This window comes from Gadus chalcogrammus, chromosome 5, assembly GCF_026213295.1.
Source record: "Gadus chalcogrammus isolate NIFS_2021 chromosome 5, NIFS_Gcha_1.0, whole genome shotgun sequence".
Classification (NCBI taxonomy): Eukaryota; Metazoa; Chordata; class Actinopteri; order Gadiformes; family Gadidae; genus Gadus; species Gadus chalcogrammus.
In genome coordinates, this window is record NC_079416.1 from 14,260,802 (window position 1) to 14,283,441 (window position 22,640).

General features: G+C 47.9%; 1 protein-coding gene across 2 annotated transcripts; it reads right to left on the bottom strand.

Annotated features, from left to right (window-relative positions):
• Nucleotides 1-251: 251 nt before the first annotated feature.
• Nucleotides 252-22,536, bottom strand: rpap1 (RNA polymerase II associated protein 1). Of its 2 annotated transcripts, none has more exons than XM_056590954.1 (27): nt 22,463-22,536; nt 21,932-22,120; nt 21,615-21,763; nt 21,102-21,194; nt 19,588-19,750; nt 19,014-19,178; nt 18,379-18,600; nt 17,296-17,411; nt 17,074-17,172; nt 16,632-16,733; nt 15,853-16,020; nt 15,100-15,288; nt 14,508-14,642; nt 13,861-14,031; nt 12,636-12,793; nt 11,461-11,631; nt 9,894-10,101; nt 9,165-9,274; nt 8,757-8,952; nt 8,201-8,347; nt 7,463-7,605; nt 3,951-4,362; nt 3,500-3,618; nt 2,768-2,999; nt 1,789-1,965; nt 1,371-1,427; nt 252-1,040 (listed from the first exon to the last, which is right to left on the bottom strand). In XM_056590954.1, the coding sequence occupies exons 2-27, from the start codon at nt 22,116-22,118 to the stop codon at nt 891-893; spliced, it is 4,239 nt and encodes a 1,412-aa protein (XP_056446929.1). In that variant the 5' UTR covers nt 22,119-22,120; nt 22,463-22,536; the 3' UTR covers nt 252-890. The 2 variants fall into 2 exon arrangements, with proteins under 2 accessions (XP_056446929.1, XP_056446930.1); XM_056590955.1 differs by having other exon boundaries at nt 854-1,040; nt 1,789-2,014.
• Nucleotides 22,537-22,640: the final 104 nt, after the last annotated feature.

Genomic DNA, 22,640 nt, shown 5'->3' on the forward strand with positions numbered 1-22,640 from the left:
ATAATAAACCACATGAAACACGTCTCGCCGCCTGTGTACTGACTATTTCCCATGAAACACTGCTTTGCCTTACAGCCTGCTTACTGTCTGTTTCCCATGAAAAACGTCTTACCACCTCAATATTTTATTTCCTATAAAACATTTAAAGTGCATAAGTAAAAAGCTCTTGAAACGTTTTATAGGAAATCAAATATGGAAAAACATTTAAAGAGCAAATAAGAAGCCCCAAAAATAATCTGGTCCATGTATTTTTTAAAGTGTGTTTATTAAAAATGATATTTACTAGGCTCACATATAAAATGTGTGGCTTTCTTCAAGCCCCTGATGTCAATAGTTAATGTTTAACAAAATAAGAAAAACATTTAAACATAAATGCAGTCATTCACAAACGGAGAACAGCTGTTTTTGGGCCATTTGCACCATAGAAAACTGTCAACATTCGGGCCAATTCATGGATTTGTATTATCCAACTCGTCCCTAGACAAAGTATCAAGTGATCACTTTCAACCCAAACTCTCCTTATGCTCTCTCCCCACGGCCTCATGTCAAAGCATGAGGAGAGGAGCATCCCCCTGTAAGAGCTGGCAGGCTGTAAATTAAAAAGAGCTGATGGGACAGCTTGGAGCTTAGCGTCACAGTATACTACCTCGTTTTCCACACGTTTGCTCTAAACTCTCCATCCTCCTCCTGTCATCCCCCCTCTCACTCCCCTTCTCCCCCCCCCACACACTTCTCTCTCCTCGTCCCCCCCTCTCGCTCTTCTCGTCCCCCTCTCCTTCATCCCCCCCCTCTCCCCTCCCTCTCTCTCTACTCGTTCCCGCCCTCCCTCTTCCCCTCTGCTCTGGTCCCACCTCTCTGAACGTCTCCTCCTTGCGGTCTCTCTCCCCCGGTCAGTGTGTCCCTCCGTGGCTGCCGTCCGGCGTGCCCAGGGCCCGCTCCAGCCACTGGGCCCGATCAGGAGGCAGCTGCTGGTACGTGTGGAAGCCCAGAGCAGAGTCCTGCTGGGGCCCGCGGAACAGCAGCAGGTGGTCCTTCAGCACCTAGACCCCCCCCCAAGACCAGATACAGCGTCACACGCATGGGGAGGAGAGGAGGAGGAGGAGAGGAGCCTCGTGAGGAAGGAGAGGAGGAGGAGCCCTTAAGGGAGTTGTCAGCGAATGGTGTTACTAAAGGCCTTAATGAGGTTTATTTTAGACCAGACCAGATCTTTCTCTTCGTCCCCCCCCTAGAGTTTAAAGTGATTTATGTTGGTGGTCTGGAGGCAGAAGGTAGAGACGGGAGAAACTAGGGGCCGAGGGGACTTGGAGGTTTGGAGACAGACGGAAGGTATTGTGGGAGGGCTCGTTGTGAGGAGGGGGCAGTGGCCGTACCTGGTCGGTCAGGTGGTAGACCTTCCTCAGCATGCTGCGTTGGACTGCTTCCACCGCCTGAGGCAGGGAAATCAGAAATACTCAGAGAATAAGTGGCAGCATAAATCACAATAATAAAATAAAATAAGTTACAATAAGAGTAACAAAAGTGGTAATAAGTAATAGTAAGTAATGAGGTGTAGTAAAGTGTAAAGTGTAAGTGTAAAATCACACAATCACACACAATACACAACCACACAGAGACACACACACACACTACACAACCACACACAATGCACAACACTTCCCGAGAGAATCATCACAGAACACAACCTACTAAAAGAACAACTCAAACCACTGATAAAACTCTTCATCTCAGCGTTACTCAGTCATAACAATAAGACCCCTTAACCCTAACCCTCTGGGCTACAGGGCTCACCTGCTGGGCGGGGTCCTCGGAGAAGAGGAAGGCGTTGAGGTGAGCGAGGGCCACGGTGTACAGCAGGGGGCAGCGGGCCTGCAGCAGGCCCCCCGTCACCAGGGAGCGGAAGTAGAGCTGCAGCAGGGGGAGGGAGGCCTCGGGCGGGGAGGTGTAGCGCTCCAGGGGCAGGCTCAGCTGGGGAGGGACCAGAGGGAGACCAGAACACGCTCGTCACAGCTCTCAGCTGGGGAGGGACCCGAATACGCTCGTCACAACGCGGCCTCCAGTCGCCATTGGTGATGTGGTCAGGTGAGCTGGCGCTCTCACAGTTTATAACCCCTCACATCATCCATCGCTGTCACCTCACACCCTCCATCCCCCGTCACCTATTATCACCTATCATCTATCCCCCAATACCCATCATCATCTATCCCCCTTTACCCATCATCATCTATCCCCCAATACCCATCATCATCTATCCCCTTTACCCATCATCATCTATCCCCTTTACCCATCATCATCTATCCCCCTATACCCATCATCATCTATCCCCCTTTACCCATCATCTATCCCCTATACCCATCATCATCTATCCCCCTTTACCCATCATCATCTATCCCCTATACCCATCATCATCTATCCCCCTATACCCATCATCATCTATCCCCTATACCCATCATCATCTATCCCCCTTTACCCATCATCATCTATCCCCCTTTACCCATCATCATCTATCCCCCTTTACCCATCATCATCTATCCCCCTTTACCCATCATCATCTATCCCCCTTTACCCATCATCATCTATCCCCCTTTACCCATCATCATCTATCCCCTATACCCATCATCATCTATCCCCCTTTACCCATCATCTATCCCCCTATACCTATCATCATGCATCCCCCATGACATTATCCCCCCCCCCCCCCCGTCACCTCACCCCATTCCCCCCGGCCGTCACACACCATCGCCTCCCCTCCCCCGTCCCCGTCCCTTACCTGCTCCAGCGTGACGCCCAGGGAGCGCAGCGCCCCCACGTGCTCCCCGAACACGGCCAGCTTCATGGCCGCGCTGTAGCGCCGCTGCAGGGGCAGCAGCAGCCAGCAGCCGAACAGGGGGTCCCCGAACGACACCGCCTCGTACTGCACCAGCAGCGCCGAGAACAGGTCCTGGAAGGAGGCCAGGCCCGGCGGCGCCACGTCCAGGTCCAGGGAGTCCAGGCGGTCCGGCCTGGGGGGGGGGGGAGGGGGGGCTGCAGGTTAGACTAGAGGTGGGACAGAGTATTGTTACAGCGATAAATCGTCGCCCTTCTTCATGCTACACGAGAATCGATACACTGTAGCCAGATATCAATATAATTATAATTATTCTTTTTTTAATTTATAAAAAAAGAAATGTATGCTTTATTCATAAAGAGTTAGACAGGAAATATCGCCCCAAATGTCGATATTTTAATGAATAAAATAGGCGCTCTAAACTGATTTCCCTGCTTCTCGAGGTGGTGCTCAACACACGAAAGAGGGATACTTGGCTAAAAATATATTGATTAACACAGAATCGCAATATTATCAGCATCATGGACCATGTTTCGGACATCACATCGTATCATGAGGTACCCTGTGACTCCCACCCCTAGTTTAGAGCGTTTGAATGTTCAGTTCTGAGCTCCGGACGGAGCGACCGGACATTAACCCCGTTAAAGCCGTCCCCCTCAGGGGGGAGGGTCTGACCTGGTGAGCAGCCGGAGCAGGGCCCAGAGCAGCCGCTGGACGGGCCTCTCCAGGAACAGGTCGCTGGCGCTCAGGAACACGCAGGACAGGCGCGCCAGCTTGGCCACGGGGGGGACCGCCTGGGAACCAAAAAACAATCAATCATTTAATTCCAAAGAGAACAGCGTGGGTTATTTTGGTAACAGAAAATAAGTCTTTTTTAGCAAAAACAAAAGGCTAAACAATTTTCGAGTGCGAAGCCAAATCTGAATGCCATGCAAAGCCAGAGCAGATCTCAGATCTCTGCAGATGCACTCCGCTACAAAATCACCCCAAAAACAATCAAATGTTTAAAATGATGCAATTTTTTGGGTCATATCGCAACACGAACCTCAAAAAAGACAAAAACATTGCAATACGATTTTTTCCCGAGTATAAGGGCGTGATGAGTCCCCCCGGGGGGGCTGCCTACCTTCAGCGCCCCCTCCCTCCACACCTCCAGCAGCAGCAGCCACTGGAGGCAGTGGGTGACGGCCTGCAGGGCGCCACGGGGCAGCTCCTCCACCTGCAGCTCGCCCCCGCCCGTCCGCTCGTACAGGGTGACCAGCGGCAGGTAGGGCCAGTCGGCGGGCAGCGCCGGCCCCGGCCCCAGCTCCGGGAGCAGCCGGGAGCGGACCCAGGGGGTGCGGCCCAGGTAGGCGTCCTTGGAGCCCAGGACGGAGGGCTCCAGGTGGGCCAGGTGGCCCAGGTAGCAGCCCCGGAGGGACGGCAGCTGGACGCAGGCCTCGCGGAGGAGGGGCCCCACCGCCTGCAGGTGGGGGGCCCCCGCGTGCAGCTTCAGCTCCGCCAGCTCCAGGGCCTCCGGTCCCCCGCTGTGGCTCTCCCTGGGGGGGGGGCAGAGACGTCAGGGCTATCCACGGGTTGCTCTCGCTCGGTGCTTTCAATGTGAAGTGCAGAGTAAATGAAGGGGAATGCGTGACGAGCGGCACACTGCAGCCCCCATGCAGGGCGTCTGATGCAGCTAATCAAAGAGAGCTCGGACTTTCATACATTATTCATTAGGTCCTAGCTTTATGTTCAGCCACACATGCTCAGAAGAACAGGGAAAATGTGCTAAAATCCAATCACACTGTGAAGAATTGTAGGACAATTTTAAAAGCACTTGATTACCGGTTTCACCAAGTCATCTTGTTGATAATTAAGCCTGTTTGCTGTTCACTAAGCCCACTTGTTGTTCACTAAGCCCATTTGTTGTTCACTTAGCCCCCTTGTTGTTCACTAAGCCCACTTGTTGTTCACTACCTCTGAAGCCATGTGAAGAAATTGCAACCTGATTTCAAAGGCTTTGCTCATTTCCTGAAACCTGTTTTCAATTGCTAAACACAACAAGGCCCAGACAGGCGATGAACCCGGCTCACGCAGAACAACCGGCCTCACTCAGATGAACCCGGCTCACGCAGAACAACCGGCCTCACTCAGATGAACACGGCTCACTCAAAAAAACACAGGCTCACTGAGATAAACACAGGCTCACTGAGATAAACACAGGCTCACTGAGATAAACACAGGCTCACTCAAAAGAACACGGTTCACTCAAAAGAACGTGGCTCACACAAAAGAACATGAACCGGGGTGATTCAGATGACCGCGGTTCCCTCAGAAGAACACGGCTCACGCAGAAGAACAAGGTTCACCTAGAAGAACACGGATCCCCTGCAAGAACATGGTTCACTCAGAAGAACACGGCTCACGTAGAAGAACCGGGCTTGATTAGATGAACACGGCTCACTCAGAAGAACACAGGCTCACTCAGATGAACACGGTTCACTCAGAAGAACACCGTTCACTTAAAAGAACATGGCTCACCTAGATGAACAGGGCTCGCTCAGATGAACACAGGCTGACACAGTAAAACACGGCTCACTCAGATAAACAGAGGCCCACAGAGCACTCTGCCCTGTAAACACACACACACACACACACACACACACACACACACACACACACACACACACACACACACACACACACACACACACACACACACACACACACACACACACACACACACACACACACACACACACACACACACTCAGTTACGCCCCAAAAAAAACAACACCGACGTAGTTACAGTTTCCCAGGGCGACCACTCTCCTGGCTCCCTGGTGGAGGCGTCATGGTCGTGAACTCATAATAAAGAACATGGATTCCCCTGGCAAGGATGTTAATCCAATCCATAATAAAAAAATAAAAAAATAATCTTTTTATTGCCCTGCAGGTTGCAAAATAGCCCTCTTAATTGGACTCCCAACAGATACACGCAATTACCGCAGCAATAACGAAGCACGAAGACAGTGACGCTGCGAGAGCCCATTAAAAACTTTAGGAATAGCTTTGATCACCTGTGTGGACCGACATCATGAATGAACACACGGTGAAGGACTACGTGGATGTTGTCACCGTCATCGTCCCCGCGCAGGGGACCGAACCACCTACCAAGTGGGCCCTTGATTTCCCCCCGCTTTGCTGTCTAATCACTTCCAAATGGGAGAAATGCTTGCCAAAAATGTCCAATTAGTCAGCGGAATTCACTAATGTTCTCGCAGTTGCTTCCCTTTCATCAAGGATTAGCAATTTTCAGCAAAAGGTAATGAAGCATATTGGAAACCCAGCCTTTATTACAGGAAACGACACCCATTTTCTTCCTACAGTGTGCTTTCTTTGGTCCTGATTGCTTTTCTCATCATTTCTCGACAGCAGCAGGCGTGACGCCCATCACGAAGAACACTGGAAGAGGACCTCCCCAGCGACATCTCCAGCCCTGGGACGTACCATTCCCACAGCTGACCATCGCTGTGCAGGTCCACTCCCCACACACCATCAGAGAGACACCACAACGGGGCTCCACCTCCACAGGAGTCAGAGCCTCCACCTCTCTGACCAGCTAGAAGAGCCACACCACGGTGGAACTCCACCTCCACAGGAATCAACGAGCCTCCCCCTCACTGACCAGCTGACCTCATGCTTAAGGTCAGCAGGAGGTGAGGAGGTCGGCTAATCATCTTGGGCGACGGTCTTCTAGTTGATAGATTATGTTTTGATTTCAGGATGGATTTGAATCGTCATTAAAATACGATACAAAAGAATGACACTATGCTACCTTTTAAATGTTGCTGCTTTCCATCACATTGTTCTGTGGTTGTATCTGATGATATTATTGCATCCCTCCCCACAGACCACAGAGAACGATCAATCGACTCCACTAAACACTCGGTTTTCCCTGACCAGTCCAATCTGACATTGTGAGAACGTTAGAGTGCGGTCCAGATGTTTTTTTTACGCAGAACCGTCTGGGAATACGCCCTTGAATAATAATAGTCTGGATAGGGGCATGCACTTAAAACACCTGGACGGTGATTGGACGAACCGTCGGCCCATCACAGTCTATGGCGTATCTCGTAGGACACGTGGTTCCTCGGGGGACGCTGATTGGTCTGAACCATCTGCGGTTCAGCGTTAAGCTGCCTCTGAGGAGTGGAAGATCTACTGGCCAAGCTTTTGATTTAACAATGGACTCAAGACTCTCCAGGGTTCACCTAGAGTCCTAGACTTTACACTCCCCCCTTACCCCCCACCCCTCTTACGCACTTATGTCGTACATCCTGGCACTTAACAATAGTACCATGTAGCATCTTATCCTAGCTATCTTTGTTGCATACAGGGAATGGGTTAACCTATTGTTAGTGCTTGGCACTTCTTTCTAGGAACATCCTTTCTGTACCGACAGCGTTATATTGTTGTTTCTCTTTTTTATGACAAATGTACTAATTTTAAATCGCTTTGGGTAAAAGCGTCTGCTAAATGCCCTAAATGAAATGTAACATAAATGTAAAACAGACCCTGCATGCGTTTCATCTGCCGGTCCGGCCTCTGTTGGTGAGAGGTGATTATTGTGGAGCAGGGGTTGGGGAGTCGACTCACGGGAGGAAGTCCTTGCTGAAGACGACGGAGCACAGCAGGTCGTGAGCCAGGTGCTCACTGCCCGGCAGCAGCCAGGGGAGCAGCGCCATCGCCACCTGGTGGTACAGAGAGGCATGCCGCGCCACGGCCGGATCCTTAGGAGCCTGGAGAGAGAGGGAGAGAGACAGAGAGACCGAGAGACAGAGAGGGAGACAAAGGCAAAGACAAAGCGGGAGATGGACAGAGAGAGAATTACACAATAGAAAGCAAGAGACTATGAATCGATCCAGATATTGTAGACCGGCCTAAGTTTTCAATAACATAAGTGAAGAAAACAGTCTGATTATTTACATTTTCTAAATCTAGTCATAGGATTATCTCACAGGACCAGAACCAAACCCCTAGTGTTGGAGTGTCTGTCAAGGAATTATGATGAGGTCAGAAGAAGGGAATAAGACCTCGATTATGAGGTTTATTCACTCAGAGAGAGAAGTACATTCACCACTAGTAGAAGTAGTCGTAGCAGTAGTAGTTGTATTGATAGTAGTAGTAGTTGTAGTAATAGTAGTAGTATGGTAGTAGTAGTATAGTAATAGTAAAGTAGTAGTAGTAATATAGTAGTAGAAGTGATAATAAGAGTATAGCAGTAGTAGTAGTTATAATAATAGTATAGTAGTAGTAGTAGTAGTTAGTAGTAGTATGGTAGTAGTGATAGTAGTAGTAGTAGTAGTATGGTGACGTAGTGTGGGTGGTGCTCACCACTCGGTGGGCCAGCCGGACCAGCAGGTAGAGCAGGTGGTGTTCGTGACGTAGGACCCAGGCGCTGGCGTTTGACAGATTGGGCGTGGCCCGACAGCAGCTACCAAGGTAGCCAATCACAGGCTCCGATACGAGGAGACCGCTGAACTGATAGGGTGAGAGGGATGACAACACAAGGTGAGGAACTAGGAACCACTTTGAGCAGTTCTTGTCATCTTCACATGGTAGCGTTGTTAGGGCATTGTTTACAGTGTGGTCGTCCTGGCACTTAATGTAGGCACTTATTGTGAGTATGTACATCCTGGCAATTAAAATTGTACTTAGCATGTGTAGCGTTTTATCCTTGCTATCTTTTTTGTACACGGGAATGGGTTAACTTAGCAATTGTTAGTGTTTGGCATTTCATCCCTACGGCAACATTACAGTGTGATGGAGGTTAGGTCTTGGTACCATCATTTACAGTGTGATGGAGGCTAGGTCTTGGTACCATCGTTTACAGTGTCATGAAGGTTAGGTCTTGGTACCATTGTTAATTGTGTGATGAGGGTGTTGGTACCTTGCTGCTGAGGCCTTTATGGATGCCGGTGATGGAGTCCAGCAGGACGCAAAGCGCTGTTAGAAGAGGGAAGGGAGACGAGGGAACAGCCAATCCCGGGCCGTCCTTCCATCCCGCGCTGGCCAATCCAGGCAGACTTGGAACGGCCTCCGCACCGGGACCATGACCCTGGAGGTCACACACGGCGGAGCATGACCTGGGGAAGGGCAGAAGGGAGCTAGAGTCATGTAGCAGCGGCCTCACTGGGCAGTGAGGGGGAGGCTGCTCGTCAGACTGCATTAATTAAGGATGCCAGAGGTGTCTGGCTGGGAACTGAATGAGCTAGCCTGTACACTGGGCTGCTGCTGGCCGGCCACCAAACCTAACAACCACTGCAAGATGTGTCAAGAATGTGCAAATGAGACTGACTGGAGGTTTGTAACGACGTGTTGAACGGCACTGTGCGACATCAGTGGCTGCAGAACCTCTGATGTGAGCCGTTCCAGCTCTTGGAGTGTGTCCACTGGCTTGAAACAGTTCTGGGGTGGGGGGGGGGGGGGGGGGGGTGGGGAGAGAGAGAAAAAGAGAGAAAGAGAGAAAGAGGGAGGACAGGATGTGATGCAGGACTAATCATATGCCACCAAGGTGTTGCGTCACTTGATCATGTCTTCATGAACACCATGAAGGAGTGTTTTGGAATGTGACTTTATCATCTCCCTGTTTACGTGTGCATAGCCAAGACGATTCATAGTGAACATTGTGAAGACGCTAAGTTCAGTTATAGTTGCTTGTATGTTTATTTTTTTTTGCGATTGCTAACAAGCTGGTGGTGGACGTCATTCCCTGCTATCTTCGTACGGCAACGAGAACACGCAAGCCGGCTAGCATCGGACATCCAAGGCTAAGCTAGGCAAAAATAGTGTGTTTATTAATTTTCTTTCGTATTCAAACCAAGTATTATAAAAAGGAAACACTCAGTTTCGCATTTCTGGCTTTAGCAGAAGTGTAAGGCAGTAGTTTTATACTTCTGTGGAGTTCTTAATAGTCGGAGGCAAGACCTTATATGGGCAGACAAATAACTTTGGACTGGAGAGGTCTTAGGGAGGCGGGGCTAAAGCTCCACTATGATGGACCAGCATAAGGCCGGAGAGAGGGTACCTGCTTGGGGAGCTGCTGGTAGTGCGCCCCCAGGCAGTGCAGGTACCCAGGGATGAGAGCCAGGCTGCTCTCCCTCCTCCCCGCCGGCCCGTCCAGGCCTGCCACCAGCCCCTTCAGCTGCCCCACCAGGGGGGCCTGCAGCCCGGCCACGTGGCCCCAGGACACCGGGGGGGGAGGGGGGGGCGCGGGGTCCTCGGGGCCCGGGCTCCTGGAGGGAGGAAGAGTCACACGTGTTTAATGATGGAATTATCATTTCGATTACAGTGTATACTTCTCAAATGAACAGGAGAAATGTATATTTGTTGACATATGTCTCTCGGTTAGTGGTCATTTAAATGCTTTTGCTGCTGCTGAGGTGGGAATAATAAATAAAACGTTGCAGTCAAACGTTTGCCTGATGAAGGGCTATCCCTGATAGATCTATGATTGCAAGTTAAACGGGCTGCTTGTTTGTCGGCAACATTCAATGTCCTCTTCCCTCTCCTACGCTGCGGCCTCATGAAACAGATGTGCAAAGTGTTCTGTTCTGAATAATATATAAAGTATCAAACTGCATCCCTGGGCCTACAGCTGTCCCCAGCCCTAGTGAGACATGTTGGAGATGCTTGAACTACATTCACACACTTTAATATACTGAAGTACTGGCACTGGGCCACTCTATAATTGATACTGTTTGTTCTGTCTGTTCCGTTTGTCCTTACTTTTGCATCTCTTTTTGTTTTCCTGAGCACTACTTTTTGTTTTTATTGTATTGCATTATATCCTTCTGTGTCTTCCACTGCTGCTGTGCTCTAACAAGATAACGTCCCCTCCAGGGGATTAATAAAGTTTTATGCATCTATCTATATATCAGTATCTATCTATCTATATCGGTATCCATCTATCTATATCTGTATCCATCTATCTATATATCAGTATCTATATCAGTATCTATCTATCTATCTATCTATCTATATCTGTATCTATATTCATATCTATATCAGTATCTATCTATCTAAATCAGTATCTATATCAGTACCTATATCTGTATCGATCTATCTATATCCTTACCTGTATCTGTTCCTATATCAGTATCTTTATCTGTATCTATCTATATTTGTTTCTATATCAGTATCTATCTATCTATATCAGTATCTATATCTGTATCTAACTATATCTGTTTCTATATCAGTATCTATCTATCTATATCAGTATCTATATCTGTATCTAACTATATGTTTCTATATCTGTTTCTATATCAGTATCTATCTATCTATCTATATATCAGTATCTATATCAGTATCTATCTATCTATCTATCTATCTATCTATCTATCTATCTATCTATCTATCTATCTATCTATCTATCTATCTATCTATCTATCTATCTATCAATCTATCAATCTGTTTCTATATCAGTATCTATCCATCTATATCAGTATCTATCCATCTATATCAGTATCTATCCATCTGTTCACCTCACTCTGAGCCCCTGAGGATCAGGTAGGGAGGAGGCCTCCTGCTACAGCCTTACAACACAAACACCAACCCCTCCCCTCCGCTCCGCCGCGTCCCCCCGGCCCGCTGACCTGAGCATGGCGGCGTGCAGCTCCTGGTGGCACCCTGCGCTGTGGGTGACCTGGGTGAGCAGGGCGAGCAGGGCCTGCACCCTCTGCCGCTGGGGGGCCAGCAGGGGCCCCGAGGAGTCCAGGTCCCGGGTCACAGCCTGCAGCGCCCGCAGCAGGACCGAGTACAGCTCTCTGGGGACGGAGCAGCGCGTCAGGGGGGCGGTGGAGGAGCAGGGGTCACACTGAGGAAGACTTTCACAGATCTGACGTCGTTTTAAAACGTGATGGAAAGGGTGTTGAAGATGTTAGCTGATACTGGAACTTGTAATGGTTTTGAAACGTCTCTCCCTCCGGAATACTCTGAGAGATATAACCCGATATAGGCCACAATAGATCACCTAATGCGTAGCTTTAGGGCTGTTGGATGTTGAGGCAAAGAACCACAACCCCGAAGAAACGCAGAACCAGAGCAACCCAAGGAGCACGTGAACCTCAGAGACTTCTGAATCATCCTTTATCGTCATGAGGCGGAGATATTAATCAACCCAGTGTTATTGTCTGAACTAATTAGGATGAGAAGACTAGCATCACCGAAACAAGGGCATAGCAAAAACGAGTACACATGTTCTCGTTGGGACTTAGGCGTGCATTGATTCATTTTTTGGGGTATTTACGTCACCCATGTTACTGATGAATTTCGGCCACTTGTCCTAACAGCACATAGTCTGATAATTTATCAGATCATTAATTAGGTCTCTCCGGGATTAGGGTTTCCTGTCTATCCCTGGACGGGACGTTAGGGTTAATCAGAGGGGGTGACGCCATGGACATGCAACCAAATGTAGCGCAGCATCAAAGGAAAACTACAGACTTCTCTGGGGTTGAAAATAGTTGGAAACAATTGGGATAATGTGAGAACACAACTGAACAAAGAATAGATAGAAGTGTGAGATTTGAAAGATCTGTGAGTAAGGTACACTATACTTTCTGTATACTTGCACTATACTGACATTTATTCTTCAATAAAATGACCATCCGATATTTAGCAATATTATAGAAAATGTCCCACAATTATTATTCCATATCGTGCCCTAAAGTTCGCATGAACTTAGGGGCCCAACTCTTTACATTATTCAACAAAAAATAACAATTTCCCTGCGCTTTTATTTTGTATTTTCCCATGTTGTGATATTTACATGTAGGTGTCGCAGGCCTGCCCGTAGCTGGCTGCCATGGCCCAGAGCCTGAAGGCCTCAGCGGAGACCCGCAGCGCCTGGCCACTCTCCAGCAGCAGCTCCCCGGGCTCGGGGCTCAGCAGGCGGGAGAGACGCTCCCTCACGCCCAGAGAGCTCAGCTGGGGGTGAGGGGCAGAAACACAACAGAGTGAGAAGGCATTTTGCCACGCCGGTACGGTTGCGGCTTGGCGGAGGTTACAATTACACTGTTTTGCCTGTGTAAAGCCAAGGGGATACATTCCCCCTGAGTCAAGGAACCGGCTTTCTTAGTTCATTGGAGTAGGTAGGGCTACGCACGTAGAGTAGACCTTTTTTAGAATATTTTGCATTATATGCATGCAAAGGGACGTTTTTTATTTTTTATTATTCAAGCCACTCGCATGCAAGAATGAGGAGACTACATCTGAGGGTAGGCTACAAACACGGTTAACTACTTACGAAGTGCAAAAACGCCAAAATATTCTATATTTGGCTGACCATTAATTTTTTATCCAGATGAAAGCCTCTTAAGGAAAGTTCCTCTTCTACGTTCTCGTAGATTGCACCATCTTTCACCGTCTTTGTTAAATCCATCACCTTCGGCCCCATGATGGTCAGAAACTCGCAGATTATTTTACGTCATCAATGCCTCTACCCAAGTCCTCAAGTTACCTCGGTCAGTCTAAACGCACGAACCATTCCGGGTAAAAGGCAGGTATAAGATCGTCATATCTGGTAGCGTAAAAACAAAGAGAGAAGCTCACGGGCGCCGAGAGAGGCAAGTGTGCGTGCGCGTGTGTGTGGAGGACCTAACAGAGAGACGATGAGTGTCTCTCAGGCCGTCACCATTCACAGTCCCTCAGCCAGGTGCAATCTACCGCCCCTTTTTAACCCTTTCTAATCATAGCCCTGGATGTCCTTTAATATGCAAAAAATCAGACACAAATACGATGTAAAAAAACGTTGTAAAATAACATAAACAATATTATTGTAAACACCAGCCTTTTCAGCCATAAACAGTTCACACATAACTCGACATAATAATTGTCAAATATTACTCCATCAAGATTGACTCCATGATACCCTAGAGTCAACCACAGTGGAAGGTATAAAAGCATTAGATAGCATCACATGACTAGTGTCCACCAAATATACAAAAAACTAAATATGAGCACAGGGAAATACTTTTTTTAACAGCGTTACTTACCAGCCGGGCGCAGGCGTGCCTCCCCGAGGTAGCCAATACCCTGAGGAGCTTCAGGGCCCCAGCCAATGGGAGGCCGTACACAGACGGGGGCGGGTGCAGAGACGGAGCACTCCAGGAAGTAGGCAGGAACTCGGACATCACCACATCCATGAGGCGAGGGCAGTCCAGCACCTGAAGAGACGGACCAAAGGTCAGAAACAGCGTCTGGAGGAAACCCACACTGTTCACAGACCACCTGGAGTCCCCACCACTACCTGATATCAATGGAAATGTAATAAATATGTAAATGCATCCAATGCAGTTTGCTTTGGATAAGGGATAAAAGTGATAAAGTGATGAATTAATGACACTATTATCCAAAGCAACTGACAATAAATTAATTTGTCAGAAGAAAGAGAACCAACAATATATTGGTGTCGTTTCAGTAAGGATGTTCATAGAAACGAGTGCCAAGCACTAACAAACACTAGGTTAACCCATTCCCTGCTACAACAAAGACTCTACACAATGACAAGTACTTCTTAAAAAACAAACTACCTTTTCCTCTAAACAAACCCTGGCCTGTGTAAAAGGGGATCCATTGAGGATACGTGGAGGAAGAACACAGAGCCTAGAACCTGAAGAACCGCTCTGGGTCGGGGTCACACCTGCGTGGCCGCGTGGGAGGAGTGTCTGCTGATCCGGGTCAGCACCGCCAGGAGGTCCTGGACTACCCGCGGAGAGGGGCGGACCACCTCCAGGATGTAGCGTAGCCGGGACAGCAGCCCCGTCCTCAGCAGGCCCTGAAACCACCGGGACAGAGAGGGCACGGAGAGGAGCGATGAGCTGGTTCACTGAGACAAGCACCGCTCTGCTCTTCATCACCAGGGACACTGAACCCTTCTGCGTGGTGAGGGCTTTACATTTAGGGCGTTTAGTGGACGCCTTTAACGCAAGCGACTTACAACGGTTCAAACACACGTTCACACAACGACAGCCAGCTCGTCGGGAGCAGTCAGGGTGAGGGGTGTTGCTCAGGGACACCTCGACGCTCAGCTAGGAGGAGCCGGGGATCGAACCAGCAACCTTCCTGTTACAAGCCGAGCCGCTCTACCTCCTGAGCTAGACCGAGCTTCATAAACCCACAGCTGTTTAAATCTGTACAAATTGTGCCGCTACATTGTGAGGCTAAAGGAGTTGGAGTGTGATGAACTACCAGCGGGCGCGTGGCTACATGCTCCCGTCCACCTCGCCCGTTACCTTGACGACGTCATGCCGGGCGACATCGTGGTCGTTCCTCCGCTCCTCCTTCTCCTTGGCGCTCAGCCTCATGTTCTCCGGCAGGCCCTGCTCCTCCTCCTCCTCCTCCTCCTGCTCCTCCGTGGAGCAGGGCAGCAGGGGGAAGGAGGCCAGGCCGCCCGGCCAGGAGAAGCTGTGGTCCAGGAAGGCCTGGTGGGGGGGGGGGGGAGACAGGGCATAGGTCAGTCCCATGACAGTCACATGACAGTCACACGGATTACAGCCCACAAGAGATGGCCGATGAATCACTACGTAGCTTGACATGAAGGACGTACTACTAGTATTACCCAAGGCCTCCATGATGAACCCATCGTCATGTAACAGCCCATTAAAGGCTTTTAATGCAAATCCACTTAAGAGCCAGGATACTTACTTACTTAAGAGGCAATCATTTCTTTCTCTCCTTTTTCTTCAAGATTGTTTAGTTGATGATGGATAATTGAGTCTCCACCATAATGTAATGCAATCTGTTATATATGTCCTGCAATATGTAATAATAATGAACATTTGACCAAATATCCTTAGTAATGAAGTCATTTCACCCATTAAGAGCTTAATAAAAATGTCAGAAGACATGTCCCTTCCTACCCCAGGGGGCAGCAGCTCGCCCTCAGGATTCATGACGACAGCACATCAACATCACAGTCATGACCTGGATAAACACGACTGAGAGCCGAGGGGGGAGAAGAAGACGCTACGCAATCTCTGCTGTACCTCGTCCTGGTCTGACACCAGCAGGGCTCTGAGCGCGTGTGCCGCCGCCGCCATCACCCCCTCCACGTTGTCGTCCAACGCGAAGCGCAGCAGGAAGAGGAGGCCGGCGTCCAGCAGCGTGGTCATCACGCTCCCGCTCAGCGCCGACGCAAACTGCCCGGCGCGCGCCTGGGCGGAGGAGGAGTTTTTGGGCTCAAAACAAAGAAGCAGTAGCCTGACTGCTATGTTCAAGGCATATCTTTGTATGTTCATCGTTTAATTGCATTATAGGCTTTTTTTTTGTACCGTCCTGTTTTGATCAGTATATGCCAATGTTGTTATCAATAAAAAAACATTTGCACAAGGCAAGCCGATGCACTTCTCCATGTTGAAAAGAGCATTAAAATGAGAACAATTAATGGGACAAAGAATTCAAGGGATATTTAGCATAGAAAAAAAAAATACGATTAATCGTGAGTTAACTATGGCATTAATGCGATTAATCATGATTAAATATTTTAATCGCTTGACAGCCCTAGATTAGACGCTACACAATGCTTGGTCCTATTTTTAAGACAACATACAATAAGTGTGCTCATTAAGTGCCTGGACTTAGACTTTTACTTTATTTAATTTATTGTTGTTAAATAATTTTTCACTCCATAGTACATTTGCCTTGACTTACAACGTACAATAAGTGTGCACATTAAGTGCCTGGACATACAAAATACAATAAGTGTGTAAGAGGGGTGTGGGGGGGTAAGGGGGAGGCTATGCGGAGCCCGGGTGAAGGCCTGAACCTTGGTGAGGATGCTGGCCAGGGTGTTGAGGGACAGACTCCTCTGCTGGATGACCTGGCTCCGGGACAGGAGGAAGAGCTCCTGGAGAGAGTAACCCGCCAGCTGCAGAGAGAGGGAGAGCACATCGCCTCAGTCAGCACAGAGTGTGGGGGGGGGGGGGGGGGGGGCTCTCTAGTCCAGCCGCGGGCCAAGTGAGAACCAAGGGAGGGAGCCTTTTTTTACTAGAGATGTTCCGATACCATTTTGTCCTTCCCGATAACGATTCCAATTCCTGACCTTTTCGATATATAAAACGATACAGCGTCCAGCATCGTAACTGCCCGGATGCTTGGATAATCCTGCCGGTGTCTCCCCATGATCATGCTCCATTTAACAAATACTTTTCTTTGCAGTTATTTGTCATGATAAGCCAGGAAGGGGGCCCCCCCCCCCAGACACTAACCTCGGGCTCCTCTCCGTGGTGGTGCAGACCCAGGTGGGTGGGCAGGTCTTCGTGGGGGGAGATCAGGGAGCCGGCGAAGTCAAAGCGAGCCTGCATGGCCTGTCAGAATACAGGAGAGCCAGGAGGGGTTAGAAGATGGAGCATGCATCCCATTAGGTGGTCAGTTACGTAAATATGATCTTAAAACAGTGGGACAGACCACTCTGACCCCCCCAGACCCACCTTCTGGGTCCCCTTCCTCCTGGGACCTGGCAGGTCTCGGGTCCACTCCAGCTTGTCCGGCTCCAGCTTGCCCATGTGGACCCACTGCTTCTCGGGCTTCAGCGGGAGATCCTCCTCTGAGGAAGGAGGAAGGGCCTCTGGAGTCAAAATGGATGCTCTCAACATGGCACCCAGAGACACCATAAGAGGGCCCAGGACTCAATGGCCTTCATGGTCATCTAGTAGTTCACATGAAAGAGGGGCTTTCACGCAGGACATGTTTTTCACTTCATGTTCTTATCCTAGCTATCTTTGTTGTATACGGGCAATGGGTTAACCTAGCCTTTCTTAGTGCTTGCCACTTTTTTCTTGAACATCCTTTCTGTACCGACAGCGATTTACTGTTGTTTTTCTTTCTTCTGACAAATGTACTTATTGTAAGTTGCTATGGATAAAAGCGTCTGCCAAATGTCCTAAATGTAAATGTAAATGAGAAATATATATTGATACAAGCCCTCACCAATCTTCCTCGAGCTACTGTAACTATGTCTATCTGATCGCTCAGACGTAGAAATCAGAAAAAAACTATTCCACCACGCTAATGTTCGTTTCACAACCCTAAAAGTTGGATTCACTGCGCTTTTGAGAACAGTTTGTGTAATCCATTAGGGATGTTCTCAATAGGCTGCGTTTTCTTTGCAGGGTTGGCAGTAAACCCATTAGCCAGAGTGGCTACGACTCGCTTTGGATGGCCTCTCCGTTAATCAGACAGAGTGAAATCAATGCTCAGTTACAGGAGCTCTGAACATACAGCCTGCGATTCTGCAGAAGGCCTGATGAGGGGAAGGGAGGAAGCAGCAGGAGGAAAAAAGGAATTAAAAAGAGCTAACCAGAGGAAGAAAGGTGAAGAGTAAGGAGCAGGAGGTGGCTGACTTTTACACCAATTACCAACAACCGCACTAAGCTTTAGAATCCCTGACAATTGGTGGATTCTTTGCAGCTCTGACTGCAACTCAATGAAACGGATTCACTCACATATAAGGGAGAGCCACAGCTCACCGATAACTGACAGACATGGAAGACTCGTTATCGAATGAACCACACCTGTGATGGGAGGCAGCGGTGATGGCTCTTCGTCTTCCTGATCTAGCTCCTCCTCTTCCTCTCTCTCCATCTCCACCTCCTGCTGTGATTCTGACGGGGAGGGAACACTTTTCGCTGTGCTGTCCCTAGCGACTCCTCCACGCTGGTGGTCTTCAACGGAGCCTGGGGGAGCGGGGTCCTGGTGGGCTCGGCCAGCCTTGATGAAGTCCACCAGCCTGGGGTCTGAGAGGGGGGGGGTAGTGTTACTGTCTGGTAGCAGACCCAGAGACACAGAGACACACAGAATGTCTTTCTAGGACCGGGTCTTTGGAAATAATGATGAATGGGATTGACCAGAGCAGTGTCTGGAAATCATGAGCCACATAACATAACAGACTGAATGAATTAATTATTATTTTTCCTGTCTTGAGGCACTATTGGACAATTATATATATATATATTACACTAACACATATATAACACTAACACAACACAAACACTTGTAAAACCGAGAAGAACATTTCACAATAAATGATCACAGATTGACCCTTACCTTAACCAAAGTAACATACAATATGCACAACACCTCTATACAGAATGGTGGAGGGCCCCACCCCCCTAATGCTCCACCAGCAGTGTAGCAGGTCTCCACTCACCCAGCTGGGCCAGCAGCTTCCGCTGCTCCTCCAGTATCTCTCCCCGGGACATGGTCTGCAGCATGGCCTGGTTCTCCTGATGGATCCTCAGGGTCTCCGCCGAGCGGTCTGGACCCCCCAGGCCCTCGCCCGACAGCAGCCTGGGGCCCGAATCTTCCCTCAGCGCTGGGGGGGGGGGGGAGAACGAGACATAAAGAGAGCGAGAGAAATAGAGGGGGATAGGAAGGAATAGGAATAGGAATATAAGTGAAAGTGTCTAAAACATAAACATAACCTGTTCGGTTCTCAGCTGATATAGAGGCTATTAGTTATGGAGAATTACTCCCAACTGAACCGTATGGGACTGAACTCCAATGTCTGAGTTAACCTGGAGCATCCATGAGCAAGAGGCCTCCTGCTCACATGACGTCTGAAATTCACTGCAAGATACTTTGGATGAAAGCTTCTGCTGAATGGTCACATAAAATTGACCACCAAATTGTTTCGATGTCAACTTCGAGACTGCCATTCTACCAGAGGAAACGTTGGAGTACAGCAGACACACCGGTAGAGGCCAAACATCCAGTGTACGTACGGCCGCGTGCTGCAGGAGAAAGGTGTGTGTCCATGCTGGTCTCCACGGGGGGGCTGGGCCCTCTGGCTGCACGGCCCGATGGACCACTGGCCTCCTTGAGCTTCTCAGCGGCTATCTGACGGGCAAATATACTCCTCCTCCCGCCTGCTGCGGCCGCTGGGACCTGAGCACAGATCCAGGGTTAGAAACAGGCAGCAGTTTAAATATCAATGATACAGTCCATTAACAATTATTACAATTCCATTAAATGTTATGAATTGATTGGTTGTACATGGCCTAATATTAGCTGCCACCTTTGGTGTATAAAGTACTCAAAAGCCATACTTAAGTAAAAGTACAGATACCTTACTGGAAAATTACTTAAGTAAAAGTAAAAGTCACCTTTTAGAATAGTACTTAAGTAAAAGTATTAAAGTATCTGATCTTTACTGTACTTAAGTATCAAAAGTACTTTTCTGATATTAAATGTACTTAAGTACTGAAAGTAAAAGTACAAGTAACTGCTGTTAATAAAAAAGCAAAGGGTCAGAATTTTGAGAATAATGGAGTTTATTTCAACTAACACAAACACAATAGGCAAAGCTTCCACTGCATATTGCAGTCCATTTTGCCATGATCTGGATGCTGTCGCGGAGTTACTCCAAAAAAAAATCACTGACACTGACAGATATCGTAGCCCGACCTATTATCCCGCAAGCGCTGGTACACGTTACTTAATATTGATTTTGGTGTCATCCAGGATCGCGGATTTCGGAAAAACTTAAGTCCCTGCCCAAAAAGGGTATTTAAATTAGCTTTGTAGCAAAAATGGCACATATACAGCGTATTGAAATGTATAAGATAGTGTTGTAATACTGCGTGTACAAACCAGCCTGATACAAATAGTAGAATTTTGATAGCCCTTGCCCTCATCCTTGCCATGCATTTGTGTGTTGACAGTCGTAGGAGTTTTGACGTTATTCTCATATCTCTCATGATTAATTTTTTTTTTTTCTAAAGATGAGTTGATTTTGTAACGAGTAACGAAGGTTTCAAGGGAAATGTAGCGGAGTAAAAGTATCAGTTTTCTTCGCAAAATGTAGCGAAGTAAAAGTACAGAGAAATATAAGTAGTAAAGTAAAGTACAAATGTCCAAAAAAACTACTTAAGTACAGTAACGAAGTATTTCTACTTCGCTACTATACAACACTGCACCTTTCTCTTATGGCAGAATTGTCTGCTATCCATTTTATCGAACACATTGTTTTTATATTGTTTAGTAACAAACAATATGTCCATTAACACTATTCTTAGCATCCCTGGCAGGTGAGATCCCCATTCTGTGTTCCTTCTCAAGGTGTGAAGACGTAAAGCTCTTTCGAGAATTTAGCTGTAATGTAACGATTAAGAACTATACAATTAAATGTGGGTTAGTTGACTTCCTGTCCGGGCCTGTTGACTTCCAGTCTGGGCCCGTTTACTTCCTGTCTGGGCCTGTCGGTAACCTGCTGCTTCTACCTGTTAACAGGTCTCACCTTGCTATCTGGTTCTGTGCGGTGAAGGACTCTGGGAAATGCAGTTCCAGAGAATGTTGGCAGAGAGACCAGGCTTGAGCTGGTGTCTCGCTCCTATCAAGAGAAATGAAAAAGGATAAAAAAAACACAGTGAAACGACTGATCAGGGGGCAGCGTGTGGCACAGGAGGTAGAGAGGGTTGGCTGGTAGCCGGATGGTTGCTAGCTTGATTCCAGGAGCAAGGCACCGCACCCTAACTGCTTCTGATGAGCTGGCTGTCGCCTTGCGTGGCTGACACTGCCGTCTGTGTTTCAAAGCGCTTTGGGTGGCCAGCGCTTGTGTTAGAAACGTGCATTCCATTTACCATTTAAAAACAAATAATGATAATAGACAGACCTGATATAGTTGTTTGGGTCCTAAATGACAACGCTATTTGTGGCATGATAAGATAGATGAGATAACCAATGAGTTTAATTTGTGAATCTTTTTAACTCTTGCATGCACAACGAGTGAGGCAGTACAGTAAATACTCACAACAATCCTAGAAAGCACAGCGCTGATGTGAGTGTCATGCTTGTCTAGAACCTCCTCCGTATCCTGGTCTTCAAAGCGAACGCGGTTTTCTTTAGAACAAGACTTTTTTGATGGTGCCGGTGTTAGAGACGGCATGTCATCAGGGAGATCTTCAGAAAACAAACGCATGCATTCATACCTTAGTTTAATTGTGTTTTTGTTGTAAACGTAACCATACTAAAACAAACTAATGCTACACCTATGCACTAACATACTTAAAGTGCGTAATGTCTCTAGATGCACTCATTTCTAGAAGATGCCATTAAGATGTCATTAACCTTCTATGGTGACAATGTCTCTCTGGCATTCTCCTCCTCCTCCTCCTCCATCTCCATCTCCTCCTCCTCTCCTCTTGTCTGGCCTTCGGATCACTTTAGCCGCAAGAGGAGCACCAGAGACCAGGAACCGCTCCTGCTCTTTGAGGAGGTCTGCCTCAGAGTCGCTGGGTTTTGGACGCTGCAGCATGCCTTTAGTGGATAACATTAAAATATCAATCACATCAATAACCACAAAACGTATTCGGCTATGCTCCACCGTCATGGGAGCAGCGATAGTTCATGAATCAACAAATACATTTGGAAGATAAGAAGTACCATCATAAATCCTATCTAAATCTAATTGTTAAAACGTAGACAGGTTAACTTGACTTCTATGCACTGTAACGTTTAGCACATTAATCAACGTTACAGCTAGCAAACAGTTAACACTTGTTTACGCTTGAACAACGACCCTATTTTACGCATTATGAGACATTCACCAAGGTTTATGACATATAAATTGTTTAGAAATGTACAAAAACGGAGGCTGACCTATAGAAATGCTGGTTTTCTTGCTCCGCAATAAGCATACAAGTGCAAGTTTTACACGGAGTGTTTTGCTGTGACACACGAATCCGCCTTCAAAATAAAAGCTCCACGGGTGCGTGAAATTTTACTTTTCAATATTTGTGCCTGCCTGAGAAATAATCTTAATGTAATTGTACGGTTC

What these genes read in the sequence shown, in the direction of transcription:
- rpap1 (XM_056590954.1), bottom strand. Translation starts at nt 22,118, where the DNA reads ATGCTGCAGCGTCCAAAACCCAGCGACTCTGAGGCAGACCTCCTCAAA. An exon ending in AGACATTGTCACCATAGAAG is followed by an intron (nt 21,764 to 21,931) that starts GTTAATGACATC and finishes TGTTTTCTGAAG; the next exon opens with ATCTCCCTGATGACATGCCG. An exon ending in CAGGCCTGCGACACCTACAT is followed by an intron (nt 11,632 to 12,635) that starts GTAAATATCACA and finishes CTCCGTCCCCAG; the next exon opens with AGAGCTGTACTCGGTCCTGC.